General features: G+C 54.0%; 9 protein-coding genes across 9 annotated transcripts; 6 read left to right on the top strand and 3 right to left on the bottom strand.

Moving 5' to 3' along the window:
- Positions 1-500: 500 nt before the first annotated feature.
- NCS57_01036900 (Zn(2)-C6 fungal-type domain-containing protein) lies at positions 501-2806 on the top strand (the record flags this gene model as incomplete). Its single annotated transcript, XM_053060115.1, has 7 exons — positions 501-644; positions 696-802; positions 907-1212; positions 1263-1700; positions 1750-1997; positions 2058-2594; positions 2652-2806. 7 exons carry the CDS (start codon positions 501-503, stop codon positions 2804-2806), a joined length of 1935 nt encoding a protein of 644 aa, XP_052910509.1.
- Positions 2807-3089: 283 nt separating this feature from the next.
- NCS57_01036800 (Heat shock protein hsp98) lies at positions 3090-5861 on the bottom strand (the record flags this gene model as incomplete). Its single annotated transcript, XM_053060114.1, has 1 exon — positions 3090-5861. One exon carries the CDS (start codon positions 5859-5861, stop codon positions 3090-3092), a length of 2772 nt encoding a protein of 923 aa, XP_052910508.1.
- An 841-nt stretch (positions 5862-6702) lies between these two features.
- Positions 6703-7621, top strand: NCS57_01036700 (uncharacterized protein; the record flags this gene model as incomplete). Its single annotated transcript, XM_053060113.1, has 2 exons — positions 6703-6897; positions 6974-7621. The coding sequence occupies 2 exons, from the start codon at positions 6703-6705 to the stop codon at positions 7619-7621; spliced, it is 843 nt and encodes a 280-aa protein (XP_052910507.1).
- A 260-nt stretch (positions 7622-7881) lies between these two features.
- Positions 7882-9331, bottom strand: NCS57_01036600 (uncharacterized protein; the record flags this gene model as incomplete). The annotated part of the gene is made up of 4 exons (XM_053060112.1): positions 7882-8019; positions 8147-8674; positions 8974-9156; positions 9269-9331. 4 exons carry the CDS (start codon positions 9329-9331, stop codon positions 7882-7884), a joined length of 912 nt encoding a protein of 303 aa, XP_052910506.1.
- A 1144-nt stretch (positions 9332-10475) lies between these two features.
- NCS57_01036500 (Prephenate dehydratase) lies at positions 10476-11602 on the bottom strand (the record flags this gene model as incomplete). The annotated part of the gene is made up of 3 exons (XM_053060111.1): positions 10476-11347; positions 11406-11466; positions 11540-11602. 3 exons carry the CDS (start codon positions 11600-11602, stop codon positions 10476-10478), a joined length of 996 nt encoding a protein of 331 aa, XP_052910505.1.
- A 4109-nt stretch (positions 11603-15711) lies between these two features.
- NCS57_01036400 (uncharacterized protein) lies at positions 15712-18499 on the top strand (the record flags this gene model as incomplete). The annotated part of the gene is made up of 2 exons (XM_053060110.1): positions 15712-16122; positions 16184-18499. The coding sequence occupies 2 exons, from the start codon at positions 15712-15714 to the stop codon at positions 18497-18499; spliced, it is 2727 nt and encodes a 908-aa protein (XP_052910504.1).
- Positions 18500-19535: 1036 nt separating this feature from the next.
- Positions 19536-20120, top strand: NCS57_01036300 (Gamma-glutamylcyclotransferase; the record flags this gene model as incomplete). Its single annotated transcript, XM_053060109.1, has 1 exon — positions 19536-20120. The coding sequence occupies one exon, from the start codon at positions 19536-19538 to the stop codon at positions 20118-20120; it is 585 nt and encodes a 194-aa protein (XP_052910503.1).
- Positions 20121-21483: 1363 nt separating this feature from the next.
- NCS57_01036200 (uncharacterized protein) lies at positions 21484-22701 on the top strand (the record flags this gene model as incomplete). The annotated part of the gene is made up of 1 exon (XM_053060108.1): positions 21484-22701. The coding sequence occupies one exon, from the start codon at positions 21484-21486 to the stop codon at positions 22699-22701; it is 1218 nt and encodes a 405-aa protein (XP_052910502.1).
- A 985-nt stretch (positions 22702-23686) lies between these two features.
- NCS57_01036100 (EXPERA domain-containing protein) lies at positions 23687-24643 on the top strand (the record flags this gene model as incomplete). The annotated part of the gene is made up of 5 exons (XM_053060107.1): positions 23687-23909; positions 23983-24009; positions 24064-24200; positions 24276-24510; positions 24570-24643. 5 exons carry the CDS (start codon positions 23687-23689, stop codon positions 24641-24643), a joined length of 696 nt encoding a protein of 231 aa, XP_052910501.1.
- Positions 24644-26339: the final 1696 nt, after the last annotated feature.

Here is a 26339-nt window from a genome sequence, read left to right as displayed (position 1 = left end):
TGAAGCGGCTGGCATGGGTGGAACCGGGATAACTGTCTCTATAGTAGCTCTACAAAAGAAAGCGCAACTTTAACAGCCGGATTTCAATTGGCCGGCGTAGAATATGCAGGACTAGCTTGATCTAGATAATATCCAATCCAATCCAATTTGATTTCTTTCAAGTCTCATTACCAACGCCCAGGTACTGTAGGTAGGTAGCTCGTATAGTTGGACTTCCTTGAGTTGCCTAGTTCCTCGCACACGTGACGTCAAGCAATCTACCCGTCCCTAGATCCATCCATTAGCAAAGGCGTCAGCTGCTAACTCGACGCAACCAACCAACCAGCCAACCTCCAAATTGTGCCTCGACCGAGGCACTAACAAACCAACCAATTGACCGCCCAAAGACGGGTACTGCCTCAGCCTTTGCAGACCCAAACCCCGGCTGTGAAATGTCCACGCCAGCAGAGGTTCAAGACATAAGCGACTCGGTTACAGGGGGGTTGTTGTGATGCACCCCAATGGCCCCGACACCTTCATCGGAGGAGTCGCCCGCGTCGACATCTGGCCCGGCACAGCCGCAGCAGAAGCAGAATCAGCCGCCTGACTCGCCTCAGGATAGGATAAGGAGGAACGTAGCTTGCATCAGCTGTCGCGACTCCAAAGTAAGTCCTCAGCGCAAGAGAATGAGTCAATGGAGCTGACAATGGTCTCAGGTGCGGTGTAGAGCGAGTCCTGTCGCCGGACAGCCCTGTCAGCGATGTGCCAAACTAGGTCTCTCATGCGTCTACGATAGATCGCACAAGAGAGTCACAAAGAGAAGGTATCGTACTAATTGACAGTCTCAACAACCACTGCAGAGATGGCTACTCATTGAGGCTTCACCTGATGATACCCTAGACCCATGCTGACAACTACCCATCATAGCAAACTCGAACTTTTGGAGCAAGAGTTGAAGAGCATCAAGGAAGCTGTTAATCCGAGGAACAATGGAGAGACGACATGGAGTCCCTCAAATTCTCACGGGAGTAATCCCATGTTTCCAGATTCGACAAGCCGACTTGCTTCAATCACGAACACATCCATCCTCTCAGCGCCAGCTCCTCTACAGGACTCATCATCAAACCAGCTCACAACTACAACTACAGCATATGAAAAGACTGGACCGACAAAACCTCGTGTCCTCGGCGACAGACTTTTGCCCGGCGAAGACATTGACTGGTACTTTGAAAAGTGAGATGCCTTGGTTGTTTTGAGTCTGAGCAACGTTGACCGATTTCAAGGTATTTACAGTGCTTTCATCCATATCTCCCCATATTGAGAAAAAGGGATCCGGATGAATGTTACGCGGCATGTCCAACTCTCTTCTGGGCTGTGATATATGTTGCCAGCCGTCGATACGCCAGGGATGAGAACATCTTCACCACCCTCGTCGACCGCCTCAACCGCGATGTATACACCCTCCTCGCTGCCGTCGCCTTGGATCTCGAGGCCATCCACGCCATTCTCATCATCTGCGCCTGGCCTTTCCCGACCATCAGATTCGTGACAGATCCGTCACCGCTGCTCATCAGCGTCGCCTTCAACTCGTGTATGCTCCTCGGTCTACACACCGGCCGAGGATCTCATTCTAGGTTCTTGATCGGCGGTCGGCAGAACCTGACCTCGACAGATCATGACGCGTCGGTAACTTGGATATTCTGCTGCATTCTTTCACAGAAGTACGTTGAATAGACAAACTACTGCGACCCATTCTAACACATGATATAGGATTGCTACAGGGAGTGGAACGCCGCCTCCCTTTATACAACACGATGACACTCAATGCAAGAACATCGTCAAAGATACCCTTGCACCAGAACTACTTACTCTATTCGAGCTACAAAAGTTCAGCAATCGTCTACACACAGCCATGGCAGCACAAATCTGTGCACACAACGGGGTCTCTGAAGCAGTGGTCAGAAACTGGGAGGACGAGTTTGAGCTGTTCAAGCCAATTGTCACAAGAGTCGAGACGGGTAAGACACAGGCAATCAACAGCTCTGACTCCAAGACCAGCTGATAATAACCATATCCAGATTGCTCCCGCTTCATGATACTCTCGACCCAGCTTGAAGTCCAATCCTATTACTTCCTCTCACCCCCGACGCTTCGCCCCAACTTTGCCCTTAACGCCCTCCGCGCCTACAGCACCTCCCACGATCTCATCAACACAGCCATCGCCCTCGAGACTGCCTCGCAGTTCCTCACACACGGAACTCACTGGATATACCGCTCTGCCGTCGACGCCGGTTGCATCCTCCTCTCGACGCTACACTCGACCGCCGCCCCGCGCCACCTCACCCCAGCCGACGCCGACGCCCTCGCCATGCGTGTTCGCTCCGTCCTTCAAAGCTGCTCCGTCCGCGAATGCGACCTCCCCGCGCGGGGCTCCGTCATCCTCGAGACATTTTGGTCCGTGAGGAATCTGCTGCCCAAGTCGGAGGAACCCGTGAGCGCGTTCCCAGAACGCATCGGTGCTGCTGTCACGTATTGGTGTCTCAACCGTTTCAAGGATGCGCTGCACGAGGCAAAGAGAAGCACAGAGGGTGTGAGCAGAGGCTTAGAGGCTTTTCGTAAGTTGATTATGCTGTTGCTTTGAAGCAAATTGCTAATTGTTGACTGTCACTCAGATACTAATCCACCGGTCACTAATACGGATGAAAATAACAATCAAGATAATACCCTCAACAACGCTCATGATCCATTTCAAGGTATTGACTGGTCCATGGTGATAGACGACTTTGGATGGGCCGGAGACACACCCGTATTCTTAGGACCCCCATAGTAAACATAATAACAATAAAGATAAATTGACATTCACTCCAACAACACTCATGTCTCACATAATGACTTCACTTGACTCGAGACGGATCAGATAATGTCATTCCAACTTTTGTGTCTCAATTATTGATGAGTAATTAAGTACATGAATCCTACAAAACAAAAACCTTTGGCAATGAATTCTTGCCATTTAAACGCCGTCATGCAATCGTCAATCTCGTCCAGACAATGATTCCTCCACGCTGATATCTCAATCTTTACTCCACCTTTGCGGAATGAAAACACACTTAATCATAGATATCCTGATCCATATCGTCAAGCATCTCGTCAACAGCGTCCTCCTCATCCATCATCTCCTCATCTTCGCCAAGCTCGCTGTCCTCGTGGTTGGAGAGAACAACAATCTTGCCGTCGATGAGTTCGACGCGGGCATACTCGCCGTCGCGGATGTTGTTGCGCAGGATGAGGATGGCTAGTTTGTTGAGCACTTCCTTTTCGATGAGACGGGACAAAGGACGAGCTCCGTAGGCAGGGGAATAGCCGCTCTTGCCGAGATAGTCCTTTGCTTCGTGTGACACGTCGATGGTCACCTTGCGCCCGTTGTCTTCGAGCCGTTTCTGGATTTCGCCGAGGCGAATATCGACGATCTTGCGGATCTCCCTGCGTGTCAGGCGGTTGAAGATGACGACCGAGTTGATACGGTTGAGGAACTCGGGCAGGAAGTAGTTGCGGAGGGCGTTCATCACCATCTCTCGAGTGCCAGAGTCAACGCGACCCTCCTTGACACCGGGTCGGACAAGGTACTCAGCACCCAAGTTGGAGGTCATGACGACGATACAGTTCTTGGCATCGACGACTCTGCCTTGGCCATCGGTGATGCGGCCGTCATCCATGAGCTGGAGCAGAACGGTGAGAATTTCCTTGGCTGCCTTCTCAACCTCATCAAAGAGCAGAATTGAGAAGGGCTTCCGGCGGAGAGCCTCGGTCAGCTGACCACCAGCATCGTGACCGACATATCCAGGGGGCGCACCGATCATGCGGCTCAGTGCGTGTCGCTCTTGGTATTCGGACATGTCGAATCGGATCATGGCCTTGGCATCGTCAAACAGGAACTCTGCCAGAGCCTTGGTCAGAAGGGTCTTTCCGGTACCCGAGGGACCGCAGAACAAGAAGCTTGGTGGCTGGTTGGGGTTGCTGAGACCAGATCGCTGAAGGCGGATGGCGTTGGCAACCGACTGGACCGCCTCCTTCTGGCCTACGACAATCTTGCTGAGAACCTTTTCCATCTGGATAAGCTTCTCCTTCTCGGAAGTGCGAAGTCGGGTGACAGGGATGCCGGTCCATCGGGCAACAATCTCGTTGATGTTGTCGGCGGTGACAATGTCGGTGACCATGGCACCGCCAACGTCGGCACCAGTTGCGTTCAGGGCTGCGTCAGCGGCAGCTTTGCGTGTCTCAAGTTCCTTGATGACAGACTCTTGCTCGGGGATGGCACCGTACTTGAGATCGGCGGCCTTGGCGTGCTCACCGTTGTTGGTCGCGTCCTCGAGACGCTTCTCAAGTTCATCGAGCTTCACCTTGGCCTGGTGAATCTCCTCACTTCGCTTGATCTCGCTCTTATACTTTTCGCGAAGTGGCTGCAACTCTTCTTCGACATTCTTGGCGTCCTTCCTCGCCTGCACCAGACGAGTCTGAGATGCCTCATCGTGTTCCTTCTCGAGAGCCGCGATTTCAATCATCAGCTGCCTAAGCTTACGCTCAAGAGAATCAATGATCTCGGGCTGAGATTCTCGGGCGACACGCACAGCGGCGGCCGCTTCATCGACAAGGTCAATGGCCGAATCGGGCATTCGTCTGGTGGTGAGGTAGCGCGCAGCCAAGTTGGCGGCGGCGACCAAGGCGCTGTCGAGGATGGTGACACGGTGGTGTCGGTCGTATCGCTCCTTGAGACCACGAAGGATGGAGATGGTCTCAGAGATGCTAGGCTCCTTGACAAGAACCTGCTGGAATCGACGTTCAAAGGCTGCATCCTTCTCAACGTACTTGCGGTACTCGGCGAGGGTGGTGGCACCGATACAGTGCAGTTGGCCACGGGCGAGCATGGGCTTGAGAAGGTTGGCAGCGTCCATGCCTCCCTCACCGGATGAACCGGCACCCATCAGAAGATGAATCTCATCAACGAAGAGGATAATGACGTCCTTGGACTCGTGGATCTCCTTCAGCACACCCTTCATTCGCTCCTCAAACTCTCCTCGGTACTTGCTGCCAGCAACAAGGGCGCCGACGTCGAGCGACAGAAGCTTGCAGTTCTTCAGGTTGTCGGGAACGTCTCGGTTGACGATTCGCTGAGCCAATCCTTCGACGACAGTGGTTTTACCCACACCGGGTTCACCGATGAGGACGGGGTTGTTCTTGGTTCGTCGAGACAGGATTCGTACGACCCGGCGGATCTCTTCTTCTCGACCAATGACGGGGTCGATCTTCTTGTCGCGGGCCATCTCGGTCATGTCGATGGTGAACTTGGCCAAGTTCTCATTCTCCTCCTCGGTATCGGCCGTCTTGCTGTCGACTCGCTTGGTTCCACGAATGGCTTGTACAGCCTCCTGGACAAGCTTGGGCTTGGGAATGTTGGCCTCCTTCAGGGCCGACTGGATGCTCGGCTCATCAGAAAGCGCAGTAATAAGATGGTCGACACCGACGTAGGTGTCCTTCTGCACCTTCTGCAGCTCCAATGCCTTTCGCAGGACGTTGTGGAACTGAGGTGCCAAGGAGACATGCTCTGGTGGAGGGTCTTGGCTGGGGAGACGGACGAGGGTCTTCTTGAGTGCTCGATCGAAGAGCTGAGGGTCGCCATGGGCTCGCTCGATGACCTGCCGGAACAAGGTGCTGACGACTGGGGGAGCGTTTTGCTGATCCTTGGAGGGGTCCGGAGGAGGGTCGAGCAAGGAAACTGCAAGGTGGACTGGGACAAGCTGGGAGTGGGCGTACTGCTCAGCCAAGGCCATGGCATCCTCCACAGCCTTCTGGGCCCGGTCCGTGAAGTCCATGCGGGAGTTCATGATGGCGGTAGTGTAGTAGTGAAAACGATGGACTTGTAAAACAGGGAATCAAGGTGTAAGTTGGTGGTGGTAATCGTGAGTTGTGTATGCGTATGCGTATGCGTGTGTAGTCGCAGAATATTGTATCACCTGGCGATTGTGGCCCGAAGGATGAAAGGAAAGGGCTGCTTCCGTCAGGTTTCCTGACCTCGGAAGGTTGGGTATCGCTTGATGTGGTTGTGGTGGGGTATTTTGTTTCTGTCTGTATGAGAAAGAGAGGAGAGTTCAGCTCCGAAAGCGCAGGACGAGGTGAATTTATTCACGAGGTGAGTGGATCTCGCATAGGAATCAGGATACTCTTTGGAAGCCTCTGGTGGAGCGAATCGTCCGACGTGAAGCATCGAGATCCCTCAGGCAGACTCAAGCAGGCTCGCGGCAGCTGAGTAGAAGCATGCCGGCCCTGCCAGAAGCTCCGGGAATCTTCGACGTCACTCTCAGCCCAGGGTTGGGGAGACAAATAAAGCGAGACATAGTGGGGCAAAAGAGGGGCCAATAGAAAGAAGCCGAACACATGGTAATACAGAATGACATTAGTATTGCACCAGTAATTATGTCAGGAAGAAAGGTGTCGAGTTATTTCGCATGTCACTCCCAAGATCCCGTCAGCTTGACGAGTGGGGAGCTCCATGACTGTCTCTCCTTATCTTATCGCCACATCCCCGGCGCTTCCCGATCGACAGTAGTCACATGACTTTCACCACTTGCCGCAATTGAGCCGGGCAATTGGCATGCGCCGTTCTGCGGGAAGTTTTTCCAGAGCGAGTCTCATGAGCGAGCCCGCCTCAACCTCACAGCCGCCACCATGAAACCGGCACAGGGAGTCAGCCTAGGTCAATTGCCTAGCTACGTGCGGATATGCGTGCGACAGGCACACTCTGGCCGGCCTCGGCGCCCCACGACGGGCTTTGTAGGTCCTGAGGGCCATGGGGAGCACATCTGGGTCTTTGGACACCGGAGGACAGACCAGATCATCTACAGCTTTGACGAGAAGCTCGATGTGAGTTCAATTGCTAATTTTCCTGGTGTTGAGTCGACTTGGTGTGCGGTCATGAACTGACTGACAATATCTATAGGGCTTCCACGACCTCAAGCAACTCCCCTTCAACGGCAAAAAGACAAAACCCGCCAAGCTCCGCAAGGATTACTGGTCGCCCTTCGCCCGCATCTCCTTTCCAGCCGGCCAGGGCCCCGCCGGCCGCTCAGTCTTCCAGAAGCTGCGCGAGCTCAAGCACCTGCACGAGGTGGCGTGGGACAACGAGTTCCGATATAAGCGCCCCGAGGAGTTCACGGCCGCCGACCGCAAGCGGATCGCCGAGGAGGAGAAGAAGGGCAACCCGGGATACCGCCCCATTCGCAGCAAGCAGGAGCGCGGTATTGCCCTGAACGCTCAGAAGCCAAACTCTATCGCCGACATGGCTGCCGTCCTGGGTGGTCTCGGACGGGGCAACAAGATTGTGACCAACGAGGCCGCTGAGGGCGAGGAGCAGAAGCTCTTGGATGTGACGGTGAGCTGGGCCAACGACCAGGATAGAGAGTACGCCGAGAAGTGGTCCGGCAATGTTACGCACGAACTGTTCGAGAACCCCACATACTTCACGGAAAAAACGGTGGAAGCGACAGCGGAAGCAGAGGAGCCTCCCAAGGAAGAGAGGAAAGAGGCAGCACCGGCTGGGGAGGCTCCGGTTCAAGATGCGGATGTGGTGGCAACCAAGGCACAATAGGCTACCAAATTCTAGGATATATGCATGGAATGGCGTAGAGCCAAGTGGTTATTTGTATCATAAATGTACCATCAAACTAAATCCAAAGACCGTCATAAGTCATGTGCGAGCTCTGAGCCCTCCCGGGGCTTATTATTCCCCGGTATACAATGCAATCTGAGAGAGCAAAAGCGTGAGAACAGACCCCAAGTCGAAGAAGCAAAAACATCGCAAAGAAACCCTCCAGCATATCTCGTGCAACCGTCTTTTACCGACAGAGTTTAAACAGGCAGAGCATACTGCTTCAGGTACTCGTAGTACGCGACGTTGTCTTCAACCGTCTTGCGGATAACCTTTTGCGCCTCGACCCCATACTTGGCGGTCCACTCCTTATTTTCCGATTCGGTAGTGGATGTCTTCTTTAGTTAGCTACATCAGCAGGCAATTCCAACCACGAGGAGAGCGAGCGAACAGCAGGTGTTTGACGCAGACAGACAGGTGGAGGAAGGGGTAATGGGGGGCGATTCAATAAAATCGTCAACTTACCTGGGCATGAGTGCGCGGCCTGAGAGCCGAGCTCTTGATGGCATCGTTGTGGAAGCCATTCCACTTCTCAAAGGCGTCGCTGGCAAACTTGCTGTCCTGGTCGTTCCACTCGAGCATCTCGGGCTTAAAGTCAATGCCCGTCTTCTCGCAGTAGAGACGGATGGTCTTCTCGGGGTTGTCCAGCAGGTCATCGGCGTCGACGACGACAAGGTTGTCCTTGTCAACGACGCCCTCCTTGAGCAGATAGTCAAAGAGACGCACCAGCTCCTCGTAGCCAGCCTCATTTGGCATGAAGTTGTAGAAGCCAGTGACCTCGTCCAGAGGCGGCACAGTGCAGCGGTAGTACGAGGGGATGGACCTGCGGGGGTGGCGGATGAGGAATGTGAACTGGAATTGCTTCAGGATCTCTAGCGGCACCACAGTTGGGTTGCCGGACTCCTCCTCGCCCAGGGACGGCGCAACCTTGGTAGGCTTGCCATCCGGGGTCATGAGGTAGTAGGCCATATCCTTGATGAAGATTCTCTTTCCCTGCGCAGTGTGTAAGTATCATGCTTGACTGGTAAATAAGAATCAAGTGTCATGATGGCAACCGTGATACACCCTCTCTCATGGTGGCGACAGCAATGCGCCGATGCGACGATGCGGCATGGACACAACGCCAAGAGAACTCAATTGACCAAGTCTCAGAAGGGAAAACAGGGCGGCTCGTTGACATCACAGACGACCCATTTCCCCTCAATCAAGAAAGCGGGGGACGGACGGGGAGTTCGGGGAGTTCGGAAATCGCATCAAAGCAGAGTGAACAAGAGGGGGAAACTAAGACGAACCTCTTTTCCGGCATCCATGACTTGGTCGAAGATGTCCTTGTACGTCTTGTCGGCGAAGCCACTGCGTTCGCGCTGGTCGGCGTCGTCTCTGAAGCGGTCGCTCAGAAACTCGGGGCCGTAGTAGAAGGCATCCCCAAATGGTTCGTGCACACTCTCCATGATGTCGCGCCGAGTCATGAAGACCTGGCAGCCATTGTCAGCATCACTGAGGGACTTTTTACTCGAGGAGAGATTTCTCTTGACGATAGAGACAGAAAAATAACGCCAGGGGAAGACGCTGGAAGCTCAATCATACCCTTTCGAAGGCCGTAGAGCATGCACGTGGGTGCGTCGCGGCGAAGATGGGGCGGGGCGCCATTTTGGATGGAAGAACCAGGAAGAAAAGGGAGAAATAGCAGACAAGTGTTGTCGTCTCAACATCAAGCTGGAGGTTGCAGCAAGAGGGATGAGAAGAAGGGGAAAGCTGCCAAAGCTCTGAAGCGGCAGCTCAAGCAATATATGGCAGATGGACTCAACCAGGAGATGCTACAGAGTTTGCTCCTCCAGCTTCCGGACCATCGCCCGATATTTAACGTTCGAGCGATGGTCCGTAGCCCGCTCCACCAGGGGGCCCAGATCTTCCCACGCTGACCTAGGGCGTGTGCCGGTGATTGATCCTCATTGAGTGCCGCGCATGCGGCGTCGACGTCATGGTGGACGATAGTCGTATCCGCCGTGGCAACTAGGGAATTGTACGCCTCTTGTGTGCTGAATTTGCTGGCCTCTCATTGACTCCCGCTGCGTCCTTCCCACAAGACTCTCACGGGCCCTCGGCCTCTCATCCTGGTACTCGACTGCTTCTCCAATCCCGATGGCGAGGGGCCAATGGCTCCGGAAGACCCCACGCTCTAGCCCGGTCGGATGCAAGCCAATCCCGACCGAGTTGAATCCGCCAGCTCCTGTCCCATCACGATATGTGATGGGCTCAACGCCTGAAGGGGATCTTATCGCGTAAGCTTGCAGCTGTTTATAGGTTCGCGGTGGCCGGATGGTGGGCGCCGCGGTGGGATAGAGTCTCAACGCCGCGTGGGTAACCCTTGGCAGGGTGGCGATGATCCCGTCCCGTGAAGGGCATGGGTGAAGGTGGGTGTGTGAGCTGGAGACGTTGATAATAAGTACCTGTCGATATTCCGTCTTTTCCTCTGTCAGCTCGACACATCAGCAGCAACGGTCCGACGACGACCCAATGCGTCCCTCAATGCCTGCCATAAGCCCTGCCGGAATGCCTCTCAGGGCAATGTCGACGAGCACGCAATAGCTGGCCCCACCACCTTACGGGGAATTGTTCAATGCTTCTAGGGCACCTTGCGAGAGCTACTGGTTAGATTGAGGGCATCCCGCTACCCTCTCACGATATGCCCTTGCATCGCGGATATGCAGAAGAGGGTGACAGTTGACAGGAGTGGAGATGCGGCCGTGGGAGAATGGTCTGTTGTTCCTTTGGTTTGTTGGTCAACCTGAAGTTATCTGTATCTCTCCCAGCTCCCAAGCCACCTCCAGCTCTCGGCCACGCGACTAATCTTTTCCAGCGCACCATTGACCCGCCCATCCGGATCGTCGTGCTTGTGACCCTCGAACTCGATAAAGAAGATGTACTGGAACGGCTGCACTAGGCTGGGCCGGCTGTTGATGCTGGTCAGGTTGAGGTTGAAGGCGCGGAAGCAGCTCAGTACATCCGCCAGAGCCCCTGGCGACGTGTGAGGCACTGTGAAGGAGACGAGTGACTTGCTTCCCTTCTGAGCGATGGCGTGCTTGGTCGATTCCACGTCCCTGGGCCCAGCGGCGTTGGTGCCAAGGACCAAGAATCGAGTAGTGTTGTCCTCGCGATCCTCAATTGACTTGCCCAAAAAGTCGAGCCCGTGAAGTTCAGCAGCCAGCTGGCTCGAGATGGCCGCCCAGGTCCCCGTCGTGTCCTTGCTCACAATCTCGGCCGCCTTGCTGGTCGAGCTAACCTCGAAAATTTCAACACCCTTGAGGTAGGTGGAGATGAAGGCCGTACACTGACCAAAGGCCTGTGGGTGTGAGTACAGCCGCTGAATGTGCCTCAGGTTGCTCAGAGGCCTGGACCGCGGCTTCGAGGGTGATGGATCCGTGGCCGTGGGCGTGCAAGTGCCTGATCCCTCGGCAGTGTCCTCAAGAGCCGGAGCAGGATTTTTGTGCCCCACGAGGCAGTGGTGAACGTCGACATATGTCTCGCCGTCGACGGTGATGTCCGGGTAGCGGTTGGCCCTATCGGCCAGATTATCCAGAGTGAAGACTACGGATCCATTGGTAGAGTTCTCAAAGGGCACAACGCCGGCCTGGACCTTGCCACCCTGGACCTGATCAAAGACGTCTACGCCGGGGAGAATCAGCGACGGGGAGTCCGAAGCGGCATATCACCAATTACCTACCGTCAATGGTGACTGCTGGCTGGAGTTCCCAGGTGGACTCGGAAAAGGCCTGGCGAACAGCCTGCAGAACCAGGTCGGCACAGGTTAGTGCCATGCAACCTGCCATGGAGGGGGCGACCGTGGGATGGCCTTACCTGATGAGAGTAGGAGGCGACTGGGCCAAGGAAGCTGACGATGGGCTTGCGTTGGCTGGTCATGATGCCTGATGGTGAGTCGGTGTAGTCGGGTCGGGTGAGACTGCTGGATCAAGAGGAAGTCGACAAGAGAGACGACAACGGTCGGGGGCCTGTGGACACTCCTGGACACCGAGAGTCGATGACTATTCGCACAAGTGGTACAGATGACCACAGCCTGATGTCTGTGGGTTGCAGAACAGGCGGACGAGAAGGGGGAATAGAGTTGGCGCGGGAGGAGGATAATTGGCGAGATCTTGGCCCTATTTCCTCACGCGATGCTGTCCGAGTTTGTCAAGGGGGGCGCCCGCGATGCTGAGACGTGCTCGGATTGGAGCTTGGAGAAGACGGTGGTGATGTCGCAATCGTGGGGGAGCAATGATTTTCTCAGAGTTGTGGGTTGGGAAGCTGCTGGCAAAGTACACACTAACGTACTTGTGTTGAGCCTCCGCAGGGCCCAGTTAGCAAGGTACAAGCCATTGGCGCATGCGGGGTTCCACACGGGAAAAGCGCGAGGACAGTGTGATCACTTGATCAAATCAGAGACATGAAGTTGTAAGCGACTCTGATCAACAGGTGAGCACAGAGATTAAAGAAATGAGGAAGCGAGTGTGATGGGATGAAAGATAGTGGAAGAAAACGAGAGATAACCGGGAAATGCTTGCAAATAGTTGATTGGTAGAACCTGAAGGCTTGAAGGTTCTCATGTGGGAACCGTGGTCATGGCCGAATCTCTCCATCTCAGATGCTCCACAATGTTGAATACCCAGCTGCCATGAATGTGGATCAAAGTATAGCGGAATCTTGGGAATAGCTTCAACTTTTTGACAAATCTGTCGGTGCTCTGGATCGCAAGTTTCAAGACTCAACTTGAGAATCAACATTTGGGGCAAAAACAAAAGGGCTAAGTGAGCCATGACCAGGGTTTGGACTGCAACCACGTGGCTAACCGTGGTGCTCCTCCAGAGATGGAGGCTTCCGCTCGTCGTCAAAGCTTGGGGCCTCGTTTCTAGTCGCATTACTAAGATGCAAGGTGCACAAGGCAAATGATGCTCATGCTCAATGCTTGCAAGAGGATCCAGGATACGGAGGAGAATGGAAGGATCAGCAGTTAGGATTCCGAGATGCGGAGCGTCAGGGCGGGAGGGACCCTGTTCCATGGGCACGTCTATCAGGAACAGCCGTCTCCTGGCGCCCTGAAGCTCCGTTCCTCCCGGAGGAATGAAACATGTTGAAGGGGGGGGTCGGCTGCTAAAATAATGGAATGCTCTCTTTGTCCATTGAAGCCATCTAGCCGCGCGCGATTAGACTGAAAGCCTACCTAGATAATCCAGACCTTGACTAGACTGGTGTGAGGCTCTGCAGGTCTCTCGGGCCGGATAGTCTCGATCTCGGGAGGTTATTGAAACAAACCAAGCCTTGCAAAGGCGAGGCCGCTTCTGTCGAAGGTCGATTCGATGGATGGCGGTCAGCGAGTGGAACTCTCCCGATGGATTGTTTCACGCCGTCATTGTCATTGCGGAAGCCTTGGTCCTGCCATGTAAGCGTGCCTTAGTGAGGGCTGTCTACACGGCGCGATGTTGCGCGAGGGACGAAAAAGGGAAAGGGAAAAATCAACATGAAACGCGAAGAGGCGCTTCTGGTTGGTAGCACCACATCTCAACAAAGCCATGGACGGATGACGATGAACGGGATCCAGTGCATGAGAGAGAGACGAGACTCTCTCCCGCTGTCGCACGTACCAGTCTGTTGTGTTTCATTCATCCATTCCTGCTTCTCTTTTTAGCATCCGGCCTTTGTGCGTCCAATATGTGCAAGCCCATTTCCTTGATTTCTTTCAATGCAAACAAAAACACACACACGCACACACTCACTCACCGACCGACAAGGGTGAAATCTCCAAAGGCACGGAAGCGGTGGATTCCAACTGACAACAACGTGCTGTCTCCCCACTCCCCCTCATGCATGAGCACCTCAGCCTGGATGGATGAATGGATGGAGCTCCATGCACGCACGCCGATACAGAAGAAGAAAACAGGCCTCATACAGTACAGCATGTCTCCAGTGCAATGGATGCCAACTGGTCCTGCTTTTGGGGTGGATTGTCTCTCTGAAACGCCTAGGCCACCACAGCTCCCGTCGTCCCCCGCCAGCGAGCACGCTGAGTGAGTCCGACAACTGCCTCACAACTGCCTCGTCATCATGATCCTCATCATGTGCCGTCATCAGTAACGTCTTGACCGTCCATTCATCCATCTTGTGGGAGTTGCCCCGGGTTTCTCTCCTCTTGGACGCGCTCTTTAACCCCGACGGCGTCATCCGAGTAGCCCTGGTCGAAACACGGTCGGTTTCATCCTGGGCCGGCGCGTGGCCTATCACTTGCAGCCGCCCGATCCCAGGGTCCAGGGTCTCACCGTTTCATGCTCCGACGCTCCACGAATCAGCGCGCCGCTGCCGTACCTCTGCAGAGCTGCCATTCCCCGTGGCTGCCTCTGAGCCGCCGAGCTCTTGGGCCGACAGGGGGGAGCTGGAAACCGGGATTGCAACTGCAACGCAACTGCTGGCCGGGATCCTGGACCGCCGTCTGACCATGATGGGTTGCTTTCGTGGCATCCATCACGGGGTTCACAGCACCTCCAGAGCTTGCTTCAGAGCATGCAAGTGCTTCGCAAACCGGTGATTGCCCGTCTCGCCCTATGCCTCGGTAGGTTTCAAACGAAAACTCTCGATGACGGCCCGGGAATCTCTAGACAGGACGGGTAACAGCAACAGCCAGTTCTGGAAGGCAACATGCTGATGCTTATGGCCCGGGGTCCAACAGACACGGTTTTTGAAACCCCGAACGCCAGCTCAGCCTCAGCTCATCTCTCGTGCATGACATTGGCATCAGCAAACAAGACGAACAAGAGCGCGAAGCGACGTCTCCACGGCCAGAGATCAACAGCTAGACGTGAGACTTGTGAATCTTAGCGGCGGCTCTGCCCTTGTCTCTTCGTCACGATCAGCACTGGCTTGTGGAACTCTCTGGAACACTGGAACGCCGCGATTTGGCACTGCGAGATCAACAGCAGCAAAGATGGATTGCGAGGGTCCATATTTCGCACGATATACGTCCTTGACGGCGCAGTTTGTCGCCTTGCTGCTGTTTTGAGTATGGGGGATCCTCTCGTATTTCCCCCCATGTGTAATCTTGTCTGTTTTTGGTTGCCAACCTTGAAATGCACTCTTATGCTGTTCATGCTATCATGCAGAAGGGGATAACACAGTAGGTGCTATAAGCATTCATTGGCGACCTGTCATGCTCCATCCAGCGAGGCCTGAAGCAGCGGAAATTGTCTCCGACTCCCACTGCCACCTTGTAAACTCTTCTGGTCGCCGTCTTTGCCTTTCCTGGGCGTCTATGGATTTGCGAGCTTCCTCAGGTCCAGCGTGAATATTTACAGGGGGGCCTTCTCCTCGGCCGCTGCCCAATCGACGTCGCAGCGCTGGCCAAGCCCGCCAACCTGAACCAGCCTAACGAAGGCCCCGGCGCCACCTCACCGTCAGGTACCTGCACCGGGCTGGTACTTGTGCCAGCAGACTCCGAACTATAATCCGCCGCCATTTTCGGTGTCGCCCCAGGTCTAGAGCGCTTTCCAGAGAGGTATCTGTCGCCGGGGCGGTACCTCTGTCGCGACCACCGCCTGTCCCCTGTGCCTCCCCGATCCCCCTGTTCCCGGCCTGCCAAACCATCCCATCCCTCTAATACTCTCTCTTCCATTGTCTGTCCATCGTCACTTTTCCCTCTCCCACACGACTTTGCTCGCTATATACCCTTTCTTCACTTCCTGTGAGGCGCTTCGCGTTGATCGCAGCCTTTGTTTTCGACCCTCACTTGTTTGCCCTTGTTGTTACTAATAATACAGAGCAACCTTGCTCTGCCCTCCTCTCCACCGTCCGTACACGCTCGAATCACCACCTCGTGAGCGACCGACGACTCTCCTGGGTCTGGGTATCCCAGCTAGATTTGGTGTCTTGGGCACCACCGTTCGACGGCCGACGGCGACTTACACGTCTCCCCCGAGACCGACACTCGCTTCGAATCCTCACCCTGCTCTTTGGCAGTCGATCTCACGATCGGCCGCCCTCTCAGAATGGCTATGCTGGCGTCAAAGTCATCATTTCCGGCCGGGCTCGGTGCCGCCCCTCTCGCTCCTGCTCCCCCTCAGCCGGCAATGGTTCCGCCTCCACGAAGAGCTCCGACGATGCCCACGGCAGGTGCTTACGGCAGCCCAACCGAGTCCGAATTCTCCGAACACGATCCCTCCGAATCCGTCAAGAACTGGGACGAAGACAAGGTGTGCGAGTATCTCCGAAGTGTCAAGTGCGGCGAGTATGAGAAGATCTTTCGAAAGAACCACATCAATGGCGAGAACCTCCTAGAAATGGACAAGGAAGTCCTCAAGGAAATGGGCGTCGAGAAAGTCGGCGACCGCGTCCGGCTCTTTCTCAGCATTAAGAAGCTGAGGACTAGAGCATATGCCAACGAAAAGAAGCGGAATCGGGTAGGCTACAGCAGCAACTGTTGTTTGTGCGGGACTTGTGGACTGACCATGTCTTGCTTAGGACTCCTTCGGTGGCCTCGATATTCACATTACCGCTCCTGGTGGCTCGCCCCGGCCACCAAACACCTCCCGAATGGTGCCCACGTCAGCCACCAACAAGAGATTCTCAAGACAGATTGACCCCTATGGTGGCCTGGACAGTGGCAAGAGCAGCTCCCGACCCAACTCTCCCCTCCCTGGCACCGAGATTCGGACTATGCGGGTGCGAGGGAAGCCTTATGCTACCAGCCCGGTGAACATGCAGGGGCAGAGGATAACGGCTTCAACCCCGGGTGATCCGGCAAACCGTCTGGTAACGACCCATACCAGGAATAATTCCAGTATGGACGGTTCGCTGATGGCTGCCTTACCACAGAATCAAGAAGTTATCCGCGTCATCTCAACTGGCGGCGTCACCAAGGTGGTCAAGATAGCCGACTGCAATACTTGCGAGGAGGTGATGCGAGTGACGCTCCGGAAGTTTGCTCTGCGCGAGGACCACGAAAGGAACTACTGCTTCTGGGTCCTGGCTGGCATTGACCCTGATCCGAGCCAGACTCGACGACTTGGCGACACGGAACTATGGCGCATCATCAAGGACCAGCGACGCCCGGAGCGGAATCGACTGATCCTGCGAAGGGTCCCGGCGGGTGAGCCAGGCGAGGCAGAGTTGCAGCGGGCTGCGGCCATCGCCATGGAGGAGGAGCAGCAGAAGCACGCCCGCGCTCTCGAGACAGTCGACAAGCGAAGTCAACTCAAGGTTCAGAAGATGCTTGGAGAGAAGTGGAACGACCAGCTTCAGTCCCCGCTCTCACCTATTTCTTACCAAGACCGCGAGCGAAACCTGCACAATGCAGCCAAGGATCTAGAGCGACCTCTTTCAGTTGCCGAACAACGGCCAGAACGGCGCATGCCTGGGGCACTCCGCCAATTCGGCGGACTTCGTCCTCCTAGCGAGCTGATTGCATCTGACCTGACGTCCTATTTCCCTGATCATACCAGAGAGGACATTGACCGCACGGCCCGGCTTTCTATGAGACGGTCGACTCGGTTGAGCAAGGTCAATAGTCGGCTCAGTGTGGCTAGCAACCTCAGCTTTGCCTCTAGTATTCAGGATGCACCCCCCATCCCAACCATTGCTGACTCGTGGCTCAACGCCAACTCACAACTGGCCAAGATCAAACCCCGCGATTCGCACATCCGACCCCCTCAGAATGCGTATAACCGCGACTCGGTGACCTCGTCTATGCTCGACACGCTTCAGGAGGAATCGCCGATAGAGCCAAACCGCAAGTCGTATGTGTCATTCACCGAGAGCAGCTCTGACTCGGCCGCTCTGAGCGTGACCGACCCAGAAGGCAACACGACAACGACAAGCTACTACGACGGAGATAACTCGACGGGATCTGGCTCTTTCCAGGAGCTACAACAAGCTCTGACAAATGATGGCGATGATGTCGACGAGGAGCTGCAGAGCTTCTTGGCGGGCGAGTCATGGGGCGATGACAAGTGGATGAAGGGCGCGCTTATCGGCCAAGGATCGTTTGGCAGCGTGTACCTGGCTCTGCATGCTGTGACTGGTGAGCTTCTTGCCGTCAAGCAGGTCGAGACTCCTGCCCCTGGCGCCAACAGCCAGGGCGACAACCGCAAGAAGAGCATGATTGAAGCGCTCAAGCGAGAGATTAGTCTGCTCCGCGATCTTCGACATCCCAATATCGTGCAGTATCTGGGCTGCAGCTCGTCTGCGGACTACCTCAACATTTTCCTCGAGTACGTTCCTGGTGGTTCGGTGCAGACCATGCTCAACTCATATGGAGCTCTGCCGGAGCCGCTGGTACGAAGCTTTGTTCGACAGATCCTGACGGGTCTCTCGTACTTGCACAACCGAGATATCATCCACCGCGACATCAAGGGAGCCAATATCCTCGTGGACAATAAGGGAACCATCAAGATTTCGGATTTTGGCATCTCGAAGAAGCTGGAGGCATCCAACATTCTGAGTGGGGCGAATAATAACAAGCATCGGCCGTCACTTCAGGGGTCCGTTTTCTGGATGGCCCCTGAAGTTGTCAAGCAGACATCATACACCCGCAAGGCAGACATTTGGTCACTGGGCTGCCTCGTGGTGGAGATGATGACTGGCAGTCACCCTTTCCCCGACTGCAGTCAGCTCCAGGCCATCTTCAAGATCGGAGGTGGCAAGGCGGCGCCTACGATCCCCGAACACGCTAGCGAGGAGGCTAAGGAGTTCCTCGGACAGACGTTTGAGATCGACCACAACCTGCGGCCGAGCGCGGATCAGCTGATACTGAGCCCGTTCTTGGTCCCCATCACCTAATTATGCAACCAAGACACCGGGGCCGGCCCGCTTGGGCAGGACCGGAAATTTTTGGACGAATTACGAAGTGTCTGATGTGAATACTGTTGACAGAACATGAGTGGCAGTGCGCGAAGTATAGGAGGACGAAGAATGTTGAGGAATGGGAGACGGAGAAGAGCCTTGTCCTTGTCCCCGAGCCGGTGTAATAGCGGTCACTGGGAGGAATCGACTATCATCTGGCGCAGACCAAGTTGACCTGAGAAGCAGGAAGGCCTGCCCTGCTGGGTTAAAAGATGAGTGGTAATCTACCTGGAGGACGATGTGGTGGGAGGAGATACAGGAGGGAACCAGAGTGTATGTAATAAGGAGACGATGGATGGCTGATGATATGATGTTGCGATACCACGCTCGCTTTGTTTAGAGGATTGCATGCATGGATGGACAGACTGGGAGGGACGGCAGCATTTACTTAGATATCAGGCATGGAGGCCGGGGATACAGGAGTTTGGTAACTAATGCGACTTGGAATGAAGCCATGGGACGAAGATCAGGTTGCTTGCTTGAGGATGAGTAACACGAGAGAGACAAGACTAGGCTCTTGCAAGCGAGTGAGTAATAAGAGACAGGGCATGATACAAAAGTACATTTTTGTGCCGGCGTGACTTTGTTGGTAGGACTTTGGTTTGTTGTTTGGGTGTTTGCTAGTGGTGGGTTTGAGGCGGAGTTGAACCCAGCCGCCTTTGCTGCCTTGTCTGCCTATCGACAATCCACTCGCCAACCACGCGCTGAGGCTGGGGCTATCAAGACAAGGCCCAAGCCAGCGTCAGGCCGCCAGTGACGGAATTCAAGGGATGGTTCATTCACTCGTTCATTGCTCGGATAAAAAGCAAGACCAAGTTCACGCTGCTTACCAGAGCCTTCCTTATACCACCCACACCAACACCGAGAGACAACGCACTGTAGAGTCAGACCGAGCACCACTGCAACCTTAGGCCTTACTGACGCCGTGTTAGTTGATACATACATATACCCGTCCACCAGTCTACTTGCAGCCATGAGCTCGCAGGGTGACAGCCAGCCGTCGCAGGACAGCACCATGACACTCATGCAGGACAACCTCCACGAGGTGCTGTACTTTGCCTACGGCTCCAACCTATCGACGGAGCAGATGCGCCAGCGATGCCCGTACTCTACACCCGTCGGACTGGCGTACCTTGAAGGGTGGAAATGGATCATCAACGCCCGCGGATACGCCAACATTGTGCAACTCCCTCTCGACGATAACGAGGATGACACCGGCAAGGGCAAGGGCAAGGCGGTCTACGATGAGGAGCACGGCGTGTACGGACTCCTGTACCTCCTCCCCCCGCAGGACGAGGAGCGGCTGGACCAGCACGAGGGCGTCCCCTGGGCGTACCAAAAGTTCCAGGTCAACGTCAAGTGGGCGCACTCCAAGGACAGCGACGAGACGCTGCGGGCGCTTGTCTACGTCGACGGGCAGCGCGTCGAGGAGGACGTGCCGCGGGACGAGTACGTGGGGAGGATGGAGAGGGGCATCGAGGACGCGGTTGACAACTGGGGGATGGATGAGGATTGGGCGGATAGGATCATGAGGCGGTTCTGGGTTGAGGAGGAGTGATTTATGTTGGATGCTTTGGTGGTGGTGGTGATGCCAATGATGGTGATGATGGCCATGACTGTTTTTTTGGTCCAGTTTTCTGGAAACGGGCTCTTGAGGATGACCTGGGACTTGTCATTTGACTTGCTTTTTTCATTTCCTTGGGTTGGGTTTGCTATCGAGGTGTCTATTTCCTTGTCTTTTCCGAGCGGTTTTGATGAGCACTGTGCAGCGTTGAGAAATGGATGCATTGAGGCGCTGGACATGTCTCTCGGTATTATTTTTGTTAGCTGATGACTATGATTGGGGTTTTGGCAAACCACACAGGCAATCTGGACAGATATTGGTGATATTAATAACGTCAATGATTTAGTTTTACTGAACATGCTAGGTTCCATCTCAAGCTTATGGAATCATCACCCTGTATTACCACGTGGATAGATCCAATGTGGAAAAAGGTTGGAGCGGATTTGACTGCCAGAATTCATTGAGATGACATGGCATTCAAAGGAGCCTAGTGGGCATTAACGAATTACACAGCGATGGCCCTCAGCTTCCCATGATCGATGAAGCCGGTTTTTGCCTTGGGGCTCAAGGTAGGTAAGTGGCTTATACATGGATATCGTTGGGTACATGGCTCGTTTGTCAAATAGTAGCGCAGTATCTCGAAGGACTGACAGAAATTCATCTACCATAGCTTATGCTTCTCTAAGGGTAGCAATAAGGTAAAATAAAAAGAGTAAATAAAAATGATCTAATGTCTTGATTAAATTATAATATCATTTGAATATATTTACGTAAATTTACTTCCAAGTTTAAAGAAGAGTTAGATTTATTTCTTGACCTACGTGGTGTTCTAACTCCAGGTTGGCAATTACCCTATATGATTGGGAGCCCGAAGCTGCACCAGCGACGTTGCTTGGTTTTTCTCAATTGAAGTGCTCTACGATACTCACTTCGGCCAAACCAAACTGCTAGTTATTTACTGTGTTTTTGATCAGCCCATGCTTTGTTTAAACCCCCGTTTCTCCAAAGCTCTCTGTTTACTTTGCAGTCTGCCGAGAGCAGCCTCAGAGGCCACTGACACATGCAACCACTTTACCAACTCTATCTACTGATTCCAAGATGGTTCTTTAGAATACCTAACTAGAAGGGCAAAAAGATTATTAGCCATGAATTCATTACCTTTCCAGATAGTGTGGTTGTGTCTTCCTTTTTACATTCACTTCCACGATTCATTTGCTAGAAGAGGTACGTACCAAACTCAGCGCCGGTGGACCGGAGAGTCAAACGAAACGTCAACTCGCCGGGGCATGATCCATCAACTTGAACTAAACAACATCACCACAAATCCTTTCTCTTGACTCTTAGACTTCTATTCAAAATGCCGCCTCGGCTACTCGTGCCATCTGTAAAGCGCGCGTCACGCTACCTCGGCTCAACCACCAAAACCACGTCTCATGATGCCCGCCGCTCCATCATAACCACGACCCCACGCCTCGCGCGTAGCTTCCCCGCCTGGTTCGCCCGCGGCGGTACATCCAACGGCCTTGTCATCCATAGGAGAGACCTCCCGCCCGAGACGCAATGGTCCGACGTGCTCCCTCCCGCTATGGGCTCACCAGACTCGTACGGCCGCCAGCTTGATGGCATGGGCTCCGGACTGTCGTCGACGAGCAAGATTGTCATTCTCGGACCGCCCTCGCGTCCGGATGTGCATGTGGATTTTACTTTTGTGCAGGTTGGTATCAAGGATGGCGTCCTGGATATGGCTGGCAACTGCGGTAACATGTCGTCTCTCGTTGGGCCCGCGGCTTGGGATGCTGGGTTGGTGCCGGGAGAGGCGGTTAAGCAGGAGAAGGATGGCTCGCAGTGGGTGACGGTACGGTTTCTGAATACCAATACCAACAAGGTCATGACTTCGAGGTTCCAAGTTGCCGGTGAGCCGTTGCGTTACACTCACGAGGGCGACTATGTCATGGATGGAGTGCCGGGGAAGGGCTCCAAGGTCATCATGAGCTTTCTGGACCCTGCAGGCGCAAAGACTGGCAAGGCCCTGCCAACTGGGAATCCCGTTGATGTTCTGGAACTACCGGACGGGAGCAAGGTTGAAGCGTCTCTGGTCGACGTCGGCAACCCAGGCGTCTTTATTAGCACCGAGAGCTTGGGGCTGGCGAACCACATGGCACTGACACCGGCGATTGTCGAGGCAGATGCAGACCTCAAGATACGGTTAGAACAGATACGCCGAGCTGGAACCTCCCTCATGGGTCTCGACCCAAACATCGAAAGCGTCCCCAAGATCGTTCTCCTGTTCCCTACCAGCGGCTCACCCGAGGTAGACATTAGATGTCTCGCCTTGTCGATGGGCCAAGCACACAAGGCTGTGCCATTGACGCTGGCGCTCTGCCTCGGAGCGGCGTCTCAGATCAAGGGGACTATTGCCTCTGGTTTGATTGGGGGCAAGTCTAAGGAGACGGTGACGATTGGACATCCCACTGGGAAGGTCGACATTGGCACTGTTATCCGTGACGACAAGATTGAGTCGGCGCAGCTGTTAAGGACAGCGAGGTTTATCATGAAGGGAGATGTATATTATTAGCAACCTATGCAGCTGAAGGTTAGCATATATAGATGTAGAAGCACTCGCAGCCTGTTATAGGTGCTTTTTGCGTCCTTGCGAAGCTTGCGGACCTCCTCGCTAAGGTCATCTTGGTTGTACTGGAGGGTATGCCGATAGGCATTGGCCGCGCTGCTTTGATCGTCTGGTTGAAGGTCTCTGCGGAAAGCAGCCATCGTGATCTCCTTGACGTGTTGTTTATCAGTTGACCGGTTGTTGATTGGTTGACTGGTTGGTTGTGGTTGTTGTTGGTTGTGGTTGAACCTCCTCTCACGAGGATAACGGAAGCGATTTTGAACTCTTTGAGTGGTCGAGAATTGCGATCGGAAGGTTGACGTTTGAGGGGAGAGCTGCTATGTGAAGAGGTTAGATTTTAACCTCTTCAGTTGGTCAAGATGCAAGCTGTTCATTATGAACAGAGCTGGCTCCAGCGTGTCATTGAAGCTATCGATGATTGCGTGGATAAACCTTATTGATTTGAGCCTATTGAGACCTCTGGCTTTGGGTATAGAGCCTTTACTGTTGAAATTACTGAGATATAGATTGAGATACTTTGATCCCCATTTTGGGTGGTATAAAGTCAAGTCATAATAGATGTAGAAGGGAAGAAGACGTCCCAAGGTTAGAGATCACTCACTTACACGTTTCTCGGCCCACGTACAATCATGACGTTTCAAGTTGTCAGTCTTGGATACCTAAGCCCTAGGTTTGCAATCATACATCAGTACAGTATAGTCTTGATACTCGTTGGCACCCTGAGAAGAAGTACTGTCGTGTTCCGATATACGGTCACGTGACTCATCCGTCTACTTTCGAGGTAATTCAGACATCCGGGCTGACGACCCTGCTCAACAACCCCTGACTTCAACACAACCAAACTAACAAATCTCGACTTGAAGAGGTTTCTCTCAAACGATAAATTTTATCAATTACCTCTTTTCGATTTTCAATTCCTTGTCCTCGAGCAATGGCTGACATCCCCGTCTCGGCCACGGGTCCGGCCCATCCATACTTCCCCCCCGGCGCCGTGATCCCAGGCTACGTCGCCAACGACAAGGACGTGACGGAGCTGATGCTCAAGTTTGGCGCCGTGACCGGAGCCGTCGTCGGGTCCGCCCTGTGGCTGACGACGCGGAGCAGACACCCGCTGCGCGCCATTGACCGATTCGCAGCCGCCTGGTTTGCGCTGTGTGAGTTGGACAACTAACTACCACATTGGCTTCTTCGTAATTGGGACTAACCCGTGTGGCTTGGGCTTTGCAGGTGGCTTCTTGCATGTTGCGTTTGAAGGTGAGACGTAGAGGTTCCTCGGGGATGTCGTCGTATGCTAAAATGAGTTTGCAGGTTACTATCTCGTATACCGCCATGAGCTCACCGGCATGTCAACACTCTTCGCCCAGCTATGGAAGGAATACGCCCTCTCAGACTCGCGGTACTTGACCCACGACGTCTTTACCATCAGCGTCGAGACCATCACGGCGGTAAGTTGAACTATCCAATCCAACACCCCTGATGGACCACAGCCTCAACTTTGTTTCTGTTTTTCTTGCCTCCAGCTCGCCTGGGGTCCCCTCTGCCTCTTCACCGTCGTCGGTATCATCCACGGCTCCCGTAGCCGTCACGTAGCGCAGTTGATTGTGTGCACTGCGCACGCGTACGGAGTGGCACTATACTACCTGACCAACTTCAACGAGTCGCGCATGCACGGCGTGGCATACAGCCGGCCCGAGACGCTGTACTTTTGGATCTACTACGTGGGATTCAACTTTCCCTGGGCGGTCGTGCCCCTCGGTGAGTTTGTGTGTGTGTGTGTGTGGGACGATATAATGCTGACTTGAAGGTGTGTGTAGTGCTGCTGCGTGATAGTTGGCGACAGATCGGCAGTGCCTTTGCTGCCCTCGAGGAGAAGAGGAAGGGAGAGTGAGGCTTTCCTCGATGGTTGCCCGAGTTGACAGTGACTCCAAAGGACAGGGCTCTGTGCATCGCGGCCATGACCTTGCTCTTTTGCTCGACAAGGATATGTCACCCCGAGTCTGTTCAAATCGTGCGCCCTGTCGGTCACCGGTCTCACGTCATGAATTGTTGCCGTTGGATAGGCCGATGTTCCCGGACACAGCCTTCCGTCAGACGAATCAACCAGCGTTGTATACAGCTCTCGTCCGCCCTGTCGAGGAAAGCATCTAGATGGTGGATGTGACAACTGATGTATCATGGACGGGGCATCCCGAGATCTAGTTGCCCACGAGGGAATATCAAAAAAAGCGAGGCCATGCCGCCTCCAAATTCGTCCGCCCCGTCCTGCTACACCACGGCCAACGGGCTTACCTTGACGCCCCTGTCTCTCTCTGTCTCCTCGCCTGATGTCTCTCTCTTCCCACGGACCACTCCTCGCCTCGCACTCTCTTCCGCCCGTCCCGTCCCGTCATGCTGGGCTCCGAGGCTACGGGTCGGTTGGACAGGATGGTGGGCCTCTGTGATAGGTTTCTTTTTGCTCTCTTATGCGAGGCCTCCTTTCCCCTCTTCTTGGGGGGGGGGGGGGGGGGGGGGATGCGTGTCGGGAATGCTGAACATGACACACTTTGTTGTTGATACACGCACACTCTCGGAGGCTAGCCTGTTCTCTAGATGCAGTCCTCGGCCGCCCACCGTGAGGCGAGCAAACGACATGACGATGACTCGACAAGTTTGAAAAAGACTTGACTGATTAGGTGAATATGTCTTGGGAGGACTGAACAAAGTAACCGTCACACCGCATCCCGCCCATGCAATCTTCCTCTTGCATCTTTTTCTAGTATCTCATCGAGTCGGTGAGAGCATGAGTCAAAGGTGGATGGGCATACATACATTGGCCTGCAAGTACCCATCCCTCTAGCTCCTTGTCGATATGCGATATGTCGGCAGGCTTTCTACATTGGAACTCTTCTGCAGCGAGTTGTAGTGCCTCGTGTTGGACCACGACTCCACGTTCAAGTCTTGTGATACACGGCACGTAGCAGATAATTAGTCGTATCCATCTAAAAAAGAAAGGTTTTATATTATTCATTTTTCTCACCACTTCCAAGCCTGGCGTTGTGGAAGACGCTGTTCACTGCAACCAAAGCCCCCCTGTCCACCACACCCAACATACACCCTTGTCAGTAGCCACCCATGCACCAAGGTAAGGCGACCGCCTCATTATGTAGTGCGGCCTGGTTCGCCTTTAAGCCTGCCGAACCCCCAAAAACTTGAGTCTCGTGACATGACTATCAATTGCGTGTTCAAGTTAGTGGCGACGAGTATAACTCGATCATCATTCAAGTGAGGCGAGACAAGTCTGATGGTTTGAGAGGGATCGAGTTCAACACGAGCAACCAATTCCAAACTCTGTTGAAAAACAAAATTGTTGAATGCAACTTTCCAAAGGGTTGCAATCAAGGTGAAGGCGGTGAAGTTACACCAAAAAAAACAGTGTGCTGTGCGTCAGGGGTAACGACACTTTCGGTGTGCGAGGGATGCAGAAAGTGCAAACTCAATTCGAAGGACAGTGCATGAGGGTTAAAGACGGTGTGCATAAGAGGGCACATGCAGTAGTAGTCAAGTGTACTCAGAAACATAAGAATAATGCCATTGTTTAGCCTAGT

Source organism: Fusarium keratoplasticum, chromosome 8 (assembly GCF_025433545.1).
Source record: "Fusarium keratoplasticum isolate Fu6.1 chromosome 8, whole genome shotgun sequence".
Classification (NCBI taxonomy): domain Eukaryota; kingdom Fungi; phylum Ascomycota; class Sordariomycetes; order Hypocreales; family Nectriaceae; genus Fusarium; species Fusarium keratoplasticum.
The sequence above is the reverse complement of the archived record's forward strand: the minus strand, read 5'-3'. Positions and strand labels throughout refer to the sequence as shown.